Genomic DNA, 16,206 nt, shown 5'->3' on the forward strand with positions numbered 1-16,206 from the left:
ACTGTGTGTGACGTCAGTGATGAAATTCTCTTCAAACGGAGAAGCCTGTTTCCTAGACTATTGCTCAAGACTTCACAGGTTGTTTTGTTTTTATCGCTGAACTCTGCATCTGACCCAATGATCTTGGTAATTTAGGCTGCGGTGGAAGCGGTGTTTGAAGAGAGTGCATCACGTTTGTACCACCTTCTCATCAAACACTCACACAGTTTGTCTTTTAAAGGCATACTGTCACAGATTTAAGGACCTTATTTCTCTAAAAATGAATAATAAATCAACATTACATTAATTTTTACAGACCAAATCTAGTTATTGCATCACTTTAACTAGACCATGATGAAGTGAAATCCATGTCAAGCCTCTCAGCAATGTTAGTTTTTGAATTATGGATCACTGCCATAATTTAGTTATTTTTACAAAATATCATTAATAAGTGGAGTATGGTGGTTACGTAGATGGTTGAATAAAGTACATTTAGGGACAAATCAAATATATATATATTTTAAGTAATACTTTGTTAGGCCATGTAATAGGTCAGTGGTCTGTGACAATATGCCTTTAACCAGCGGAGGGTAGGGTGGGGGGGAACACCCCACAACAGTCAAAATGAACAGTGGAGGTCTAGTATGGTTCTTGTATATATAGGCACTTATAGTGTTTGTAATAAAACACCACACAAACTCTATTGAGTATTTTAAAAGTTTGTACCATCTTCTCATCACTCACACAGTTTGTGTTGTAACCAGCGGGGGAACAACTACCCCACAACAGCCAAAATGCACAGTAGTGGTCTAGTATGGTTCTTGTGTATAGGTACTTATAGTGTTTGTAATAAAACATGCAGTGGCGTAGGAAGGTGCCAAAAAGTGTGTGTGTGGGGGGGGGGGGGGGGCACACTTTCATATTTCCACACTTTTACTCTATTATAAGGCAAATATAAAACAAAATGTCCTCCCCCCCCCCCCCTTGCCCCAACACAAACTCTACAGAGTGTATTTTAAAAGTTTGTACCACACCTTCTCATCACTCACTCAGTTTGTGTTTTAACCAGTGCGAAAAAAAACCTCCATAACAGTGAAAATCCATCCTATGGTTTAGTATGGTTCTTGTAATATAAATATGTACTTATAACATAAGTAATAAAACAACACACAAACACTGTAAATGTCTGTACCACTTTCTCATCAAACACACACAGAGTTTGTAGTGTTTTCCCTAAAAATGTGGCACGGCATGGTCGACTAAACACTTTTGAGGCATTTTCACCATTTTCAGGGCACTTTTGTTTTTCATTAAAGACAAAAGATTAACTGAAATAAAAATAAATGTAATTAATTATATTTGCTTTAACAAATGAATGGCAAAATATATAACAGTGATATTTTATTAATTAATAATAAATTTTCTGAGTGTTTTATAAAGGCAAATTTATAATTAATTATCGAAAAAGGCTAGTTTAATCTCAGGGCAGCATGACACTGATTAAGGCAAGATGGCACTAGACTACTCAGGCATGGTGTCGTACCATGCTAAAACAAGCTAGGGAAAAAACTAGTTTGTGTTTTAACCACCCCATAACAGTCAAAATGCACGGTGGTGGTCTAGTATGGTTCTTGTATATAGGTACTTATAGTTTTGTAATAAAACACCACACAAACTCTACTGAGAATATTCTAAAAGTTTGTACCACCTTCTCATCAAACACTCACACAGTTTGGATTTTAACCAGCAGGGGTAAAACAAAACACCCCACAACAGTCAAAATGCAAAGTAAAGTAAAGTTTGTTTTATTTAACGACGCCGCTAGAGCACATTGATTTTTTATCTTATCATCGGCTATTGGACGTCAAACATATGGTCATTCTGACACTGTTTTTAGAGGAAACCCGCTGTCGCCACATAGGCTACTCTTTTTACGACAGGCAGCAAGGGATCTTTTATTTGCGCTTCCCACAGGCAGGATAGCACAAACCATGGCCTTTGTTGAACCAGTTATGGATCACTGGTCGGTGCAAGTGGGTTACACCTACCCATTGAGCCTTGCGGAGCACTCACTCAGGGTTTGGAGTCGGTATCTCGATTAAAAATCCCATGCCTCGACTGGGATCCGAACCCAGTACCTACCAGCCTGTAGACTGATGGCCTGCCACGACGCCACCGAGGCCGGACTCAAAATGCAAAGTGGAGATCTAGTATGGTTCTTGTATATATATCAAATTACTTTCAGGCAGTTAAATCCTAGTTGTTATCAGTTAACTGGTACTAAATATAGCAAGTACATGTAACTTTAAACCAATGGGAAACTATTTAAATACTACAGAGGTCAACCTTCCTGTAATCATCAAAGAAAGATTTCAAGAGGTATATCAGAATTTGTAATTATTTCTTTATGATGCGCTATTTCCTAAACTTAATTGGCTATAAGCACGAAAATAAGTTGAAATGAAATGAAAGTGCTGTCCTGTGTGGAACATAGGCTAAAGTAAGGACATTGCAAAAGGTGGTGTGACTCCCTAAACTAAACTCAGTATGGACCACACAGATTTTGAGAGAGGAAACCCGCTGTTGCCACTACATGAGCTACTCTTCCGATTAGCAGCAAGGGATCTTTTATTTGCACTTCCCAAAGGCAGGATAGCACAAACCATGGCCTTTGTTGAACCAGTTATGGATCACTGGTCGGTGCAAGTGGTTTACACCTACCCATTGAGCCTTGCGGAGCACTCACCCAGGGTTTGGAGTCGGTATCTGGATTAAAAATCCCATGCCTCGACTGGGATCCGAACCCAGTACCTACCAGCCTGTAGACCGATGGCCTGCCACGACGCCACCGAGGCCAGTTCAGTATGGACAATGTCCAAGTAATAGACAAGAACTCAAATGTATAAAATTCACTAGCCATGGGATCAGTGACTTTAAAAATTTACTAGCCATGTGCAATTAAAAATTCACTAGCCTTACCTTACTTTAAGTTAATACAGGCTTACTAAATAATAGTAATAATCAGATATGTCACCTAAAGAGGGAGATAGAGCTTAAAGACACTAACATTGGGGGGTTGGGATGGGGGCAGGATATTCATATACATGTACAAAATAGACTTAACTGCAATATTCACCAAAAAAAGTTCATTAGCCGTCGGGCATGGCAATAGTAGTTATTTACTAGCCAAACATTGAATACCACTAGCCATGGGAGTCAGTGGGGCTACCATAAGCTAGAAGCCCTAAGTACAATATATACAGGGAACATTTTGTTTTTAAAACTTTGATTAGCGACATTTCTGGTCAATTGAAAATTAATTAGTGATTACTATTTAATGTTTTAAAATTGTATAGTGATCTCTGAAAACTAAGTAAGTAAGCTGTTTTTAAACCACAAGGAAGGATCAGGTTTCTGTAATGCTTTTGAAACACAACCTTAGTTATCTTGCAATACGTTGTATTCATGCACATAGAGCAAAGTGACCTACTTTCACTATAAACAGACATACGGTACATGCGTCATAAATTATACATTATCAGTACATGTGTCATAAATTATGTATTATCGGCTGTATGCATGTACATACAAGAACGAACAAAAATCAATGAGAAGTACTTGTTATACTTTTACCAGCATCAGGTCACAAATTGTTTATGATATCTTTAGGTAAATATTACATGAGGCTGCATGAATCAATAAGCTATCATAAACAAGAGTTCAACTGTTACTGAAGAGTGGAACAAACAGGGTAGGTACTACTTCACTGTGTACATATAATTTCTACATAGTATCTTTTTCTTCTTTTCTATTTTTGTTCTTTTTGAGATACGTGACAGGAGCATAGATTACTGGTAGTTGTACTAATAACTGAGCTATCAGGGGCGGAGGACAGGAGCATAGATTACTGGTAGTTGTACTAATAACTGAGCTATCAGGGGCGGAGGACAGGAGCATAGATTACTGGTAGTTGTACTAATAACTGAGCTATCAGGTGCGGGACAGGAGCATAGATTACTGGTAGTTGTACTAATAACTGAGCTATCAGGGGCGGGACAGGAGCATAGATTACTGGTAGTTGCACTAATAACTGATCTATCAGGGGCGGGACAGGAGCATAGATTACTGGTAGTTGTACTAATAACTGAGATATCAGGTGCGGGACAGGAGCATAGATTACTGGTAGTTGTACTAATAACTGAGCTATCAGGTGCGGGACAGGAGCATAGATTACTGGTAGTTGTACTAATAACTGATCTATCAGGGGGAGAACAGGAGCATAGATTACTGGTAGTTGTACTAATAACTGATCTATCAGGGAGAGGACAGGAGCATAGATTACTGGTAGTTGTACTAATAACTGATCTATCAGGGAGAGGACAGGAGCATAGATTACTGGTAGTTGTACTAATAACTGAGATATCAGGGGGAGGACAGGAGCATAGATTACTGGTAGTTGCACTAATAACTGAGCTATCAGGTGCGGGACAGGAGCATAGATTACTGGTAGTTGCACTAATAACTGAGCTATCAGGTGCGGGACAGGAGCATAGATTACTGGTAGTTGTACTAATAACTGAGCTATCAGGTGCGGGACAGGAGCATAGATTACTGGTAGTTGTACTAATAACTGAGCTATCAGGTGCGGGACAGGAGCATAGATTACTGGTAGTTGTACTAATAACTGAGCTATCAGGTGCGGGACAGGAGCATAGATTACTGGTAGTTGTACTAATAACTGATCTATCAGGGGCGGGACAGGAGCATAGATTACTGGTAGTTGTACTAATAACTGAGCTATCAGGTGCGGGACAGGAGCATAGATTACTGGTAGTTGCACTAATAACTGAGATATCAGGGAGAGGACAGGAGCATAGATTACTGGTAGTTGTACTAATAACTGAGCTATCAGGGGGAGGACAGGAGCATAGATTACTGGTAGTTGTACTAATAACTGAGATATCAGGGAGAGGACAGGAGCATAGATTACTGGTAGTTGTACTAATAACTGATCTATCACGTGCGGGACAGGAGCATAGATTACTGGTAGTTGCACTAATAACTGAGATATCAGGGAGAGGACAGGAGCATAGATTACTGGTAGTTGTACTAATAACTGAGATATCAGGGGGAGGACAGGAGCATAGATTACTGGTAGTTGTACTAATAACTGAGCTATCAGGGGGAGGACAGGAGCATAGATTACTGGTAGTTGTACTAATAACTGAGATATCAGGGGGAGGACAGGAGCATAGATTACTGGTAGTTGTACTAATAACTGAGATATCAGGGAGAGGACAGGAGCATAGATTACTGGTAGTTGTACTAATAACTGAGATATCAGGGAGAGGACAGGAGCATAGATTACTGGTAGTTGTACTAATAACTGAGCTATCAGGTGCGGGACAGGAGCATAGATTACTGGTAGTTGTACTAATAACTGAGATATCAGGGAGAGGACAGGAGCATAGATTACTGGTAGTTGTACTAATAACTGAGCTATCAGGTGCGGGACAGGAGCATAGATTACTGGTAGTTGTACTAATAACTGAGATATCAGGGGGAGGACAGGAGCATAGATTACTGGTAGTTGTACTAATAACTGAGCTATCAGGGGGAGGACAGGGGCATAGATTACTGGTAGTTGTACTAATAACTGAGATATCAGGTGCGGAGGACAGGAGCATAGATTACTGGTAGTTGTACTAATAACTGAGCTATCAGGGGGAGAACAGGGGCATAGATTACTGGTAGTTGTACTAATAACTGAGATATCAGGTGCGGAGGACAGGAGCATAGATTACTGGTAGTTGTACTAATAACTGAGCTATCAGGTGCGGGACAGGAGCATAGATTACTGGTAGTTGTACTAATAACTGAGATATCAGGGAGAGGACAGGAGCATAGATTACTGGTAGTTGTACTAATAACTGAGATATCAGGGAGAGGACAGGAGCATAGATTGCTGGTAGTTGTACTAATAACTGATATATCAGGGGGAGGACAGGAGCATAGATTACTGGTAGTTGTACTAATAACTGAGATATCAGGGAGAGGACAGGAGCATAGATTACTGGTAGTTGTACTAATAACTGAGCTATCAGGGGGAGGACAGGAGCATAGATTACTGGTAGTTGTACTAATAACTGAGCTATCAGGGGCGGAGGACAGGAGCATAGATTACTGGTAGTTGTACTAATAACTGAGCTATCAGGTGCGGGACAGGAGCATAGATTACTGGTAGTTGTACTAATAACTGAGCTATCAGGTGCGGGACAGGAGCATAGATTACTGGTAGTTGTACTAATAACTGATCTATCAGGTGCGGGACAGGAGCATAGATTACTGGTAGTTGTACTAATAACTGAGCTATCAGGGAGAGGACAGGAGCATAGATTACTGGTAGTTGTACTAATAACTGAGATATCAGGGAGAGGACAGGAGCATAGATTACTGGTAGTTGTACTAATAACTGAGCTATCAGGGGGAGGACAGGAGCATAGATTACTGGTAGTTGTACTAATAACTGAGCTATCAGGGAGAGGACAGGAGCATAGATTACTGGTAGTTGTACTAATAACTGATCTATCAGGGGCGGGACAGGAGCATAGATTACTGGTAGTTGTACTAATAACTGAGCTATCAGGGGGAGGACAGGAGCATAGATTACTGGTAGTTGTACTAATAACTGATCTATCAGGGGCGGGACAGGAGCATAGATTACTGGTAGTTGTACTAATAACTGATCTATCAGGTGCGGGACAGGAGCATAGATTACTGGTAGTTGTACTAATAACTGAGCTATCAGGTGCGGGACAGGAGCATAGATTACTGGTAGTTGTACTAATAACTGAGCTATCAGGGGGAGGACAGGAGCATAGATTACTGGTAGTTGTACTAATAACTGAGCTATCAGGGGGAGGACAGGAGCATAGATTACTGGTAGTTGTACTAATAACTGATCTATCAGGGGGAGGACAGGAGCATAGATTACTGGTAGTTGTACTAATAACTGAGCTATCGGGGGGAGGACAGGAGCATAGATTACTGGTAGTTGTACTAATAACTGAGATATCAGGGAGAGGACAGGAGCATAGATTACTGGTAGTTGTACTAATAACTGATCTATCAGAGGCGGGACAGGAGCATAGATTACTGGTAGTTGTACTAATAACTGAGCTATCAGGGGGAGGACAGGAGCATAGATTACTGGTAGTTGTACTAATAACTGAGATATCAGGGAGAGGACAGGAGCATAGATTACTGGTAGTTGTACTAATAACTGATCTATCAGGGGCGGGACAGGAGCATAGATTACTGGTAGTTATACTAATAACTGAGCTATCAGGTGCGGGACAGGAGCATAGATTACTGGTAGTTGTACTAATAACTGAGCTATCAGGTGCGGGACAGGAGCATAGATTACTGGTAGTTATACTAATAACTGAGCTATCAGGTGCGGGACAGGAGCATAGATTACTGGTAGTTGTACTAATAACTGAGCTATCAGGTGCGGGACAGGAGCATAGATTACTGGTAGTTGTACTAATAACTGAGCTATCAGGTGCGGGACAGGAGCATAGATTACTGGTAGTTGTACTAATAACTGATCTATCAGGGGCGGGACAGGAGCATAGATTACTGGTAGTTGTACTAATAACTGATCTATCAGGGGCGGGACAGGAGCATAGATTACTGGTAGTTGTACTAATAACTGATCTATCAGGGGCGGGACAGGAGCATAGATTACTGGTAGTTGTACTAATAACTGATCTATCAGGGAGAGGACAGGAGCATAGATTACTGGTAGTTGTACTAATAACTGAGATATCAGGGAGAGGACAGGAGCATAGATTACTGGTAGTTGTACTAATAACTGAGATATCAGGGAGAGGACAGGAGCATAGATTACTGGTAGTTGTACTAATAACTGATCTATCAGGTGCGGGACAGGAGCATAGATTACTGGTAGTTGTACTAATAACTGAGATATCAGGGAGAGGACAGGAGCATAGATTACTGGTAGTTGCACTAATAACTGAGATATCAGGGAGAGGACAGGAGCATAGATTACTGGTAGTTGTACTAATAACTGAGCTATCAGGGGGAGGACAGGAACATAGATTACTGGTAGTTGTACTAATAACTGAGATATCAGGGAGAGGACAGGAGCATAGATTACTGGTAGCTGCACTAATAACTGATCTATCAGGGTGTGGGACTTAGCCCAGTGGTAAACGTGGAAGAGGGTGTGAGATAGTTGGTAGAGAACCCTCCTGAGTTACTTGAGCTGTACGATTAAACCACCTCAGTGGACCTACTTTCTGCTTGGGTTCCCCCCACCCCCACCCCCCACCCCAACCAGTTCCCCACAACCAGTATATTAAAACCTACATTGTATGGTATGTGCTGTCTGTTGGAAAGTGTATATAAAAGATCCCTTGCCAGAGTTTCTGTCAGAAAGACATTTTTGGGTATGGCACTATGGAAATGAATATTTACAATGTGTGTGCTGAATGCAACAGCAGTTGACAGGGAGTATGAAAATGGGTTAGGGTTAGGGTTAGGGTTAAACAAAATCATAATTATGTCAAAAGGTTAATTTTTAAAAATTAAATCTGCAAAAAAATTGTGTATGTTGTCATATACATTTTACCCTCTGGCAGAAATCCTAATTGCAGCTAAAGATTGTTTCCTCTAAGAAGTAGTTGATCCACTCACCCCAGCCTTTGTAGTCAATTTGCCCTCAAAAAAATCATACAGGGGCAAAACGACTACACAAACTGAGGGCAGTTGATCAACAAATTACTGGGTCATGTTGGCAGGAAATTAGTCATTTTGATTACACATTTTTAATTGTGCATATAAAAGTGGCCATTTTGACGCGGGTAGAAACAAGCAAAACTTAACTGTGAGAATGGTACTTTAATTTATTAATCGGTGCCTAGCCTACTTGCAAGTTGCATGCGTTCACGGACTACGTCAGTTCGTGTATGTCGGACTGTGAAATAATGTATTGTTCGGCCTATAGGATATACTAAGCCTAACTACATCTATAATTGTGACAGTAAGTATTATACTTACTCCTTCCTTGTGCGTGTGTATTATTAACCATAATCCATGATCATGTTTGTAATCCAACAAGTAAAAGTTAAGAAAATGCTTCACTTTTTCCGGTGAGAAAATAATTTGTTCCTTGTGAATAAAGTATTAACATCTGATTTCAATAACTGTGAATCTGATACATAGATCTTGAAAGAAAGTTACTTATTCGTGAGGGTATTATTATGCACATGCAATTTTTCTAAAATTGGTTTACAAATTTATATCGAGCATATTTACGGTTGCTTTGGAACAAATGAACATAGGGAATAATTTGCTGCAACATAAACTGGCAATACAATGGCTATTTGAACGAAAGCCGGACATGATACGCGAACACAAGTTAGCATTATATATACACCTGTCATTAAACAAGTACATTCACAAGTAAATAGGGATACCAAGTGTTGTATTTGCGATCAAAATACATGTTAAAATGAGTTAATGAGGGGTAATTTCGTTGTGGGTTTTTTGTGGGTTTTCTGCTTTTTTAAACTATACTTTGCATTAAAACTAATACTAATATTAAAGCCGCACACCCTAGTTCCATCCAGCAAAAATAAATTATAATTTGGTTAATCTACAAACCTGTAACACACTTAGATCACGTTTTTATCAAATGGAGTGAAAAAGCAGGTTTTATATCGATAAATACCATGGGGATCCCCATGTCCCAATTGCTTGACCGGTAGATGTCGCTCGAAGCACAACAATGCCTACGTCACGACAAATTTCACAGACTTGGGGTGCGTTTCTTTCACCTCTCCAGGACATGTTCCAACTGTTCTGTCCTGGTTGTATCCCCCTCTCCAGATATCGTAAGACTTAGCAAAATTATTGGTTTTAAGGGTTTGTAACGTTTTGTATTGAGACACTTACTTGTCTGAACTTTATTGTTACTGAAAATGTTCACGAACTGTGAAGAAAAATCTCACAAATGAACAACAACAAATCGGATGTTGATTGCGCGAACCGTGTACGAGAAAACAAACCGAACCAAAATGATAACGGTCACGTGATATACCAACGTCTGTGACATTGAAATGGAAATATCCCCTCTAAAAATAGATTAGACCTTGTCTGCTCAACGGTTTTTTCTCAGACGTGCGTGCGATTTATGAAAAACGAAAAATGCATTTTGTGGTATTACAAAAACCAGGATTACCAAAAAACACTTCAGGTGAATGGAAATGTATATTCTAAATAATAAACGGTAAGTAAAGTGCAATTTTATTTGTGAAAAAATGGGTTTAATAGCGAAAAACAACGCCGTAATGGTTAACAACTAGCCGTAACTAGGGTGTGTTCCTTTAAGATATATACATACTAACATATTCGGGGGTTGGTGAAGCAGAAGAAGCATTTCACAAATCCGGTAGGTTCCTATTAGAACACACACACACACACACACACACACACACACACACACACACACACACACACACACACACACACACACACACACACACACACACACACACACACCAGCACAGCACAGCACAGAGTGAGAGAGTGAGTGAGAGAGAGTGAGTGAGTGAGTTTCGATAGTGAGTTTCGATAGTGGTGCACTGGATTGGCTGAGTTCGCAGCTTAGAGCGTGTTTTAACGTCTCAATGGGTAGGTGTAAGACCCCAATACACCCTCTTCTCTCTCACTAATCACTAACAACTAACCCACTGTCCTAGACGGACAGCCCAGATAGCCGAGGTGTGTGCCCATGACAACGTGTTTGAACCTTAATTGGATAAGTTGAAATGAATGAATGAGTGTAAATGAATAAATCGTCTGAGGTGCAATATATGGATCATTTATTCATTTCAACTTATTCATTCATTTCAAATTACGCTATCCCTGGCATATTCACCTCAGCTATCTGGGCTGTCTGTCCAGGACTGGGTTAGTGGTTAGTGAAATAGAAGTTGGTGTGATGGTCTTACACGTTAAATTCACTCTGGGTGGGAGGCGAACCCAGTACATACTAGCCTTAAGTCCGATGGCTTAACCACTACATCACCGAGGACGATCCTCGGGCAAGCACGTTGAATAAAGAAAAGAAAGAAATGTTTTATTTAACGACGCACTCAACACATTTTATTTACGGTTATATGGCGTCAGACATATGGTTAAGGATCATACAGAGTTTGAGAGGAAACCCGCTGTCGCCACTACATGGGCTACTCTTTCCGATTAGCAGCAAAGGATCTTTTATTTGCGCTTCCCACAGGCAGGATAGCACAAACCATGGCCTTTGTTGAACCAGTTATGAATCACTGGTCGGTGCAAGTGGTTTACACCTACCCATTGAGCCTTGCGGAGCACTCACTCGGGGTTTGGAGTCGGTATCTGGATTAAAAATCCCATGCCTCGGCTGGGATCCGAACCCAGTACCTACCAGCCTGTAGATCGATGGCCTGCGCGTTGAATAAGTGTATACCACTGCGGGTAATGTATACCTCCATCTCTTTCAGTGGCTAATCTAGAGGGTGGATAGTTATATTTTTATTTTATACATATATTTTCATTTTTACATTAGTGAATCCGAGGAATGTCTTCGGGATATTAGTGACCCCCCCCCCCCCCCCCCCCCCGTGGATTTTTCTGGATCTGCCACTGTCATATAATGCTAATCATTAAAAAGATAGTGTATGTAACAGCACCTAGGTTCTTTTCACTTTTCCTAAATCAAAAGTCACAAATTGACCTACTGCAAGGAACGGGGTGCCGGGGGGGGGGGGGGGGGGGGGTCACGCACATATGCACGCACACACACACACAAGGACGAAAATGTACGGGATTTCCCCCCCCCTACTCTATATAAATAAAGTAAAATATGGCTTATGTCCATCACTGCTGGGGGCTGTGACCCCACCCTCCACCGACACCACTAGAAGTTGTGCCCCCCTCCCCCCCCCCCCCCCAATCAGATATCGTTCCTACGAGCATGACTTGACCAACGATTACTCATTTACACGGTTCCGTACAACTAGTCATCACTGTAACAGTAAATATGCCGTTAGCAGAATTTTCTCAGTGAGGTTTGAACGGGAACAGGTGCGTCGTTACTTTAATTAATAGCTGTGTAATGGATATTAATGATCATTAAACAATGGCGTTTGTGTTATATTAAGGTATCTCAAAAAATAAATATTGCGCAAAAAATGCATAGTTAATTGGGATTATTTAAAAAATATAATATTTTGTAGGTTTCAATTCCTGCTTCTCCTTTCGATTCACAGAATCAGGTTTTTACTGTGGTAGTTTGTGGTATGGTTTTCCGTCATGCATTTTTTATGTAAAGCCTACACTTTTATATATTGCCTGTCCCCGTGTTTATGCACCAATATAGTTTGCACAGAATGATTGACTTAAAAATGTGTTATAAACAACAAGGTGTGTGTTATTTATTATTTATTGCTGCCTATTTATTTTTTCATTTCTTAAAGGTGTTATTGTGTTTTCGATCGTTTCCTTTTGTCGTTTTTTGTCCATAAAAATAACTTTTACTTAAAGGGACACGCCCTAGTTACGGCTACTTGTTAACCATTACGGTGTTGTTTTTCGCTATTAAACCCATTTTGTTTCACAAATAAAATTGCACTTTACTTACATTTTATTATTTAGAATACACATTTCCATTCACCTGAAGTGCTTTTTGGTAATCCTGGTAATCCTGATGTTTATAAAACCACGAAATGCATTTTTTGTATTTCTTAACAACAGGCGTGCACTCGAGAAAAAAGCGTTAAGCAAGCGAGGTCCAATCTATTTTTAGAGCGAATCTTCCTGCGTAAACGTCACAGATGTTGGTATACCACGTGACCGTTATCATTTTTGGTTCAGTTTGTTTTCTCGTGCACGGTTCGTGCAATCAACATCCGATTTGTTGTCGTTTGCTTGTTGTTCATTTGTGAGATTTTTCTTCACAATTCGTGAACATTTTCAGTAACAATAAAGTTCAGACAAGTAAGTGTCTCAATACAAAATGTTACAAACCCTTAAAACCAATAATTTTGCTAAGTCTTACGATATCTGGAGAGGGGATACAACCAGGACAGAACAGTTGGAACATGTCCAGGAGAGGTGAAAAGAACGCACCCGAAGTCTGTGCATGTGAAATTTGTCGTGACGTAGGCATTGTTGTGCTTCGAGCGACATCTACCGGTGACATCAGAATACTAACTTTCAAAATTACTTCAAGCAATTGGGACATGGGGATTCCCATGGTATTTATCGATATAAAACCTGCTTTTTAACTCCATTTGATAAAAACGTGATCTAAGTGTGTTACAGGTTTGTAGATTAACCAAATTATAATTTATTTTCACTGGATGGAACTAGAATGTGCGGCTTTAAATTATAACTAAATGGTTAATTTAATTGTAACATTATGTCTTAGCTATCTAAATGGTTATAATTAGTGCTACCATTCACACTAGTTCACCAAGGTAAACATCTACGGTCCGTTTTTTAACATTTTGATATTTACTGGCACAGCAATAAACATCACAATAATAAATATCGTGCCGGAGACGTTTATGTTGATGAACTACATTCACACTTGTTAAATACAGGCCTCAGAGAATTGAAAAATCTGCGTTATCCATGTATTGGTTACGTTATCCATGTATTGGTTACGCAAAAAATTCCAGGTAACCCATTTCCATTTTGCGTAACCCATTATATCCAAGTAAATGGTGCCCCAAATATTGCAAAACGCAAAATTAGGTTTGCGCAAGTAACACACAAATTAAACGATCGCTCTCGCATTTTTCAGAGACTTGTAAATATTAATTAGTAATTCCATTACAATTTAGCCCTTGAGTAAGCTGTAGTCAGCAGGTTACATGTACTGATGTTAGGTGGTAGCCTGAGTACTCTTGACGGTAAGAGAGCTAGACGGACATTTGGACACTGTCACAGTTAACACGTTACAATAACTTAACTCACTAGTAACTGCATGTCAGAGAACAAGCTATATTAATATTGGACAATCTCCGCCTACCAAACGTACCGTACTCAAAGATTCCAGCTGTAATACAACAATACTCCTATGTTTGACGTTAAATATATTTACATCGATCATTCTTGAGTTCCTTGATTTCATACTTATTAAAGTTCACATATTAATCACTAATACACACACTACAGGAAGAAACTTGGCAGCACCTACGTATTTAACCGGAATATTATTGAAAGGGGGTGTTCTCTGCCGGTTAGAAAGTGTGATAACTGTTCAGATGTCCGCCTAGCTCTCTTACTGTCAAGAGTACTTGGGCAGTAGGTTATAATGTGGTATTTCTAAAAATTTCAAATAGCACCTGACAAAATAAGTGCCAATCAGAAAAAATTGTACGAATGTCAGGACTAATTGATCATTCTAAGCACTAGTAGTTAGCTTAACACCCAGCTTCAACAAATAACAATCACCCCCTCCCTATCTCTTTAGATATAATAAAAACAAAATAAAATAGCTCAACATTTCTGTTCAGCAAACCACTCCACATTATGTGTCAAATTACCATGAAAAATTCACACTTGCATGTATCTTTTCAATTGGCCCCTAATTTCTACGGGAACATAGTGCAACTTCCATAGCACCAAAACACCACCTAGCTAGCTATCGATCCTAGTCATGCTGCCAGTATGAGCAATCCTGCCTTCTTGCTATCCCACTGCACGGTGCTGACACATTAAATATTATAGATGCTTATCAATTAGTCGAACAGATTTGTAACTGTCACTAATCAAAAATTTATAAAAACCAAATGTTCCGTAAAATGACAAGACCCTAGTTTTTAATCATTACAACATCTTTTTATTATTGGAGCGATTTTCAAAACTACATTGAAAGAAAAAAGAAAATTGGCTTGGAGATGGGGAAGCAGACATAACAAAAGCAAGTAGACATTGGGGGTGGGAGGGGCTGACTGAGATCAAAGATGCAAAGTGTCCGAGTTTCTAGGTGGGGGTCAGGGTATCTCTCTTGTACAATTTTTAATTATTGGGGGTGGGGTGGGGGGGCTAGATACCCCTCCAGCTTTCCCTGGTTCACTGTGCCTGGGAAGGGGAGGGTTCGAACCCCTCAAAAACCCTCCCAGGGCTAGCTCTGGCACTCGCCAAATTCGCCAATTGCGAATTTTAAAAACAATTGGCGAGTTTTATTTTAATTTGGTGAAATAATTTTAAATATTAATTGATATTTTGTTACAAGATAACTGGGTTTGTGTAAGTTTAGTAGATAATTTGGCGAACTGTTCTGCTGCCCCAAAGCTAGCCCACCTCCCCCTGCACACACTCTGGAATTAATATATTTTAAAATATTTTATTTTTACAGATAATTTCCACCACATGATGAGAAGGACCTAAAGACAATGGCGTGCTCGCCATGGCACATCATGACCCGAGGTTCGGTGTATCGGAAGATCTTCGTCCTGGCCATGCTGTTCGGTGTGCTGTGGTGCCTGATGCTTGTGAAGTTCTCTATGACGCTGAACGTACAACAACACAAGTCAAGCGAGGTGTTAAAGGTAGACTAAACTCCAACAAGAGCGTTATGTGTTGGAAAGATGCATACCCGGACCACCAACACATACTGACACTTTAACAAATGAAAAATGCGTAATTTTAGAATTAATAAAAAAACCATGATTATTCCTGCTAATTGGGGGCAGCCATTTTCTTTCGTTTTTGTGACATCTGGTGGTATAGCTTGGGGCGAAGTGACGTCAGCTCAGGTCCAACTTCTCTATTATGCACAGTGTAAACAAATGCTCTTAATTTATGACAAGGCGCTTTGCTTTCATCAACCTGACTTGTAAAACAACATAAATAACTTGATAGTATAATAAACTATTTAACTAAATATATTTCAGTTTGCATCAATATAATGAAATGGAGTTGTAATATTTTTTTTCTTTTAAAAAATCCAAAGAAATAATGCATATTATTAGGCCTATTGGTAGGATACGTTCGAGCAAAAACGACCACTCACGATACCCAAGTGATACTTTTCTTTTCTTTGGGACAATGTAATTTGTCAATTTTGTGATTTTAGATGGGAAAATCTACTTAATCAAGGGTTTTACAGAATTATTTACAGTAATAAAGCTGGTAAAGTCCATTACG

General features: G+C 39.8%; 1 protein-coding gene across 2 annotated transcripts in view; it reads left to right on the forward strand.

Annotated features, from left to right (window-relative positions):
* The first annotated feature begins 3,599 nt into the window (after positions 1-3,599).
* The window catches only part of LOC121387511 (alpha-1,6-mannosylglycoprotein 6-beta-N-acetylglucosaminyltransferase A-like), a 55,616-nt gene continuing 43,009 nt past the window's right edge, over positions 3,600-16,206 (forward strand). The window contains exons 1-2 of one of the 2 annotated variants that reach the window (XM_041518651.1): positions 3,600-3,730; positions 15,416-15,608. In XM_041518651.1, the coding sequence (XP_041374585.1) occupies positions 15,453-15,608 (156 nt within the window). In that variant the 5' untranslated portion in view covers positions 3,600-3,730; positions 15,416-15,452. Of the gene's footprint in view, positions 3,731-12,350; positions 12,472-15,415; positions 15,609-16,206 lie in introns of those variants that run through there. The other variant, XM_041518652.1, reaches the window with a different exon arrangement.

The sequence above is a fragment of the Gigantopelta aegis genome, chromosome 13, assembly GCF_016097555.1.
Source record: "Gigantopelta aegis isolate Gae_Host chromosome 13, Gae_host_genome, whole genome shotgun sequence".
Lineage (NCBI taxonomy): Eukaryota > Metazoa > Mollusca > Gastropoda > Neomphalida > Peltospiridae > Gigantopelta > Gigantopelta aegis.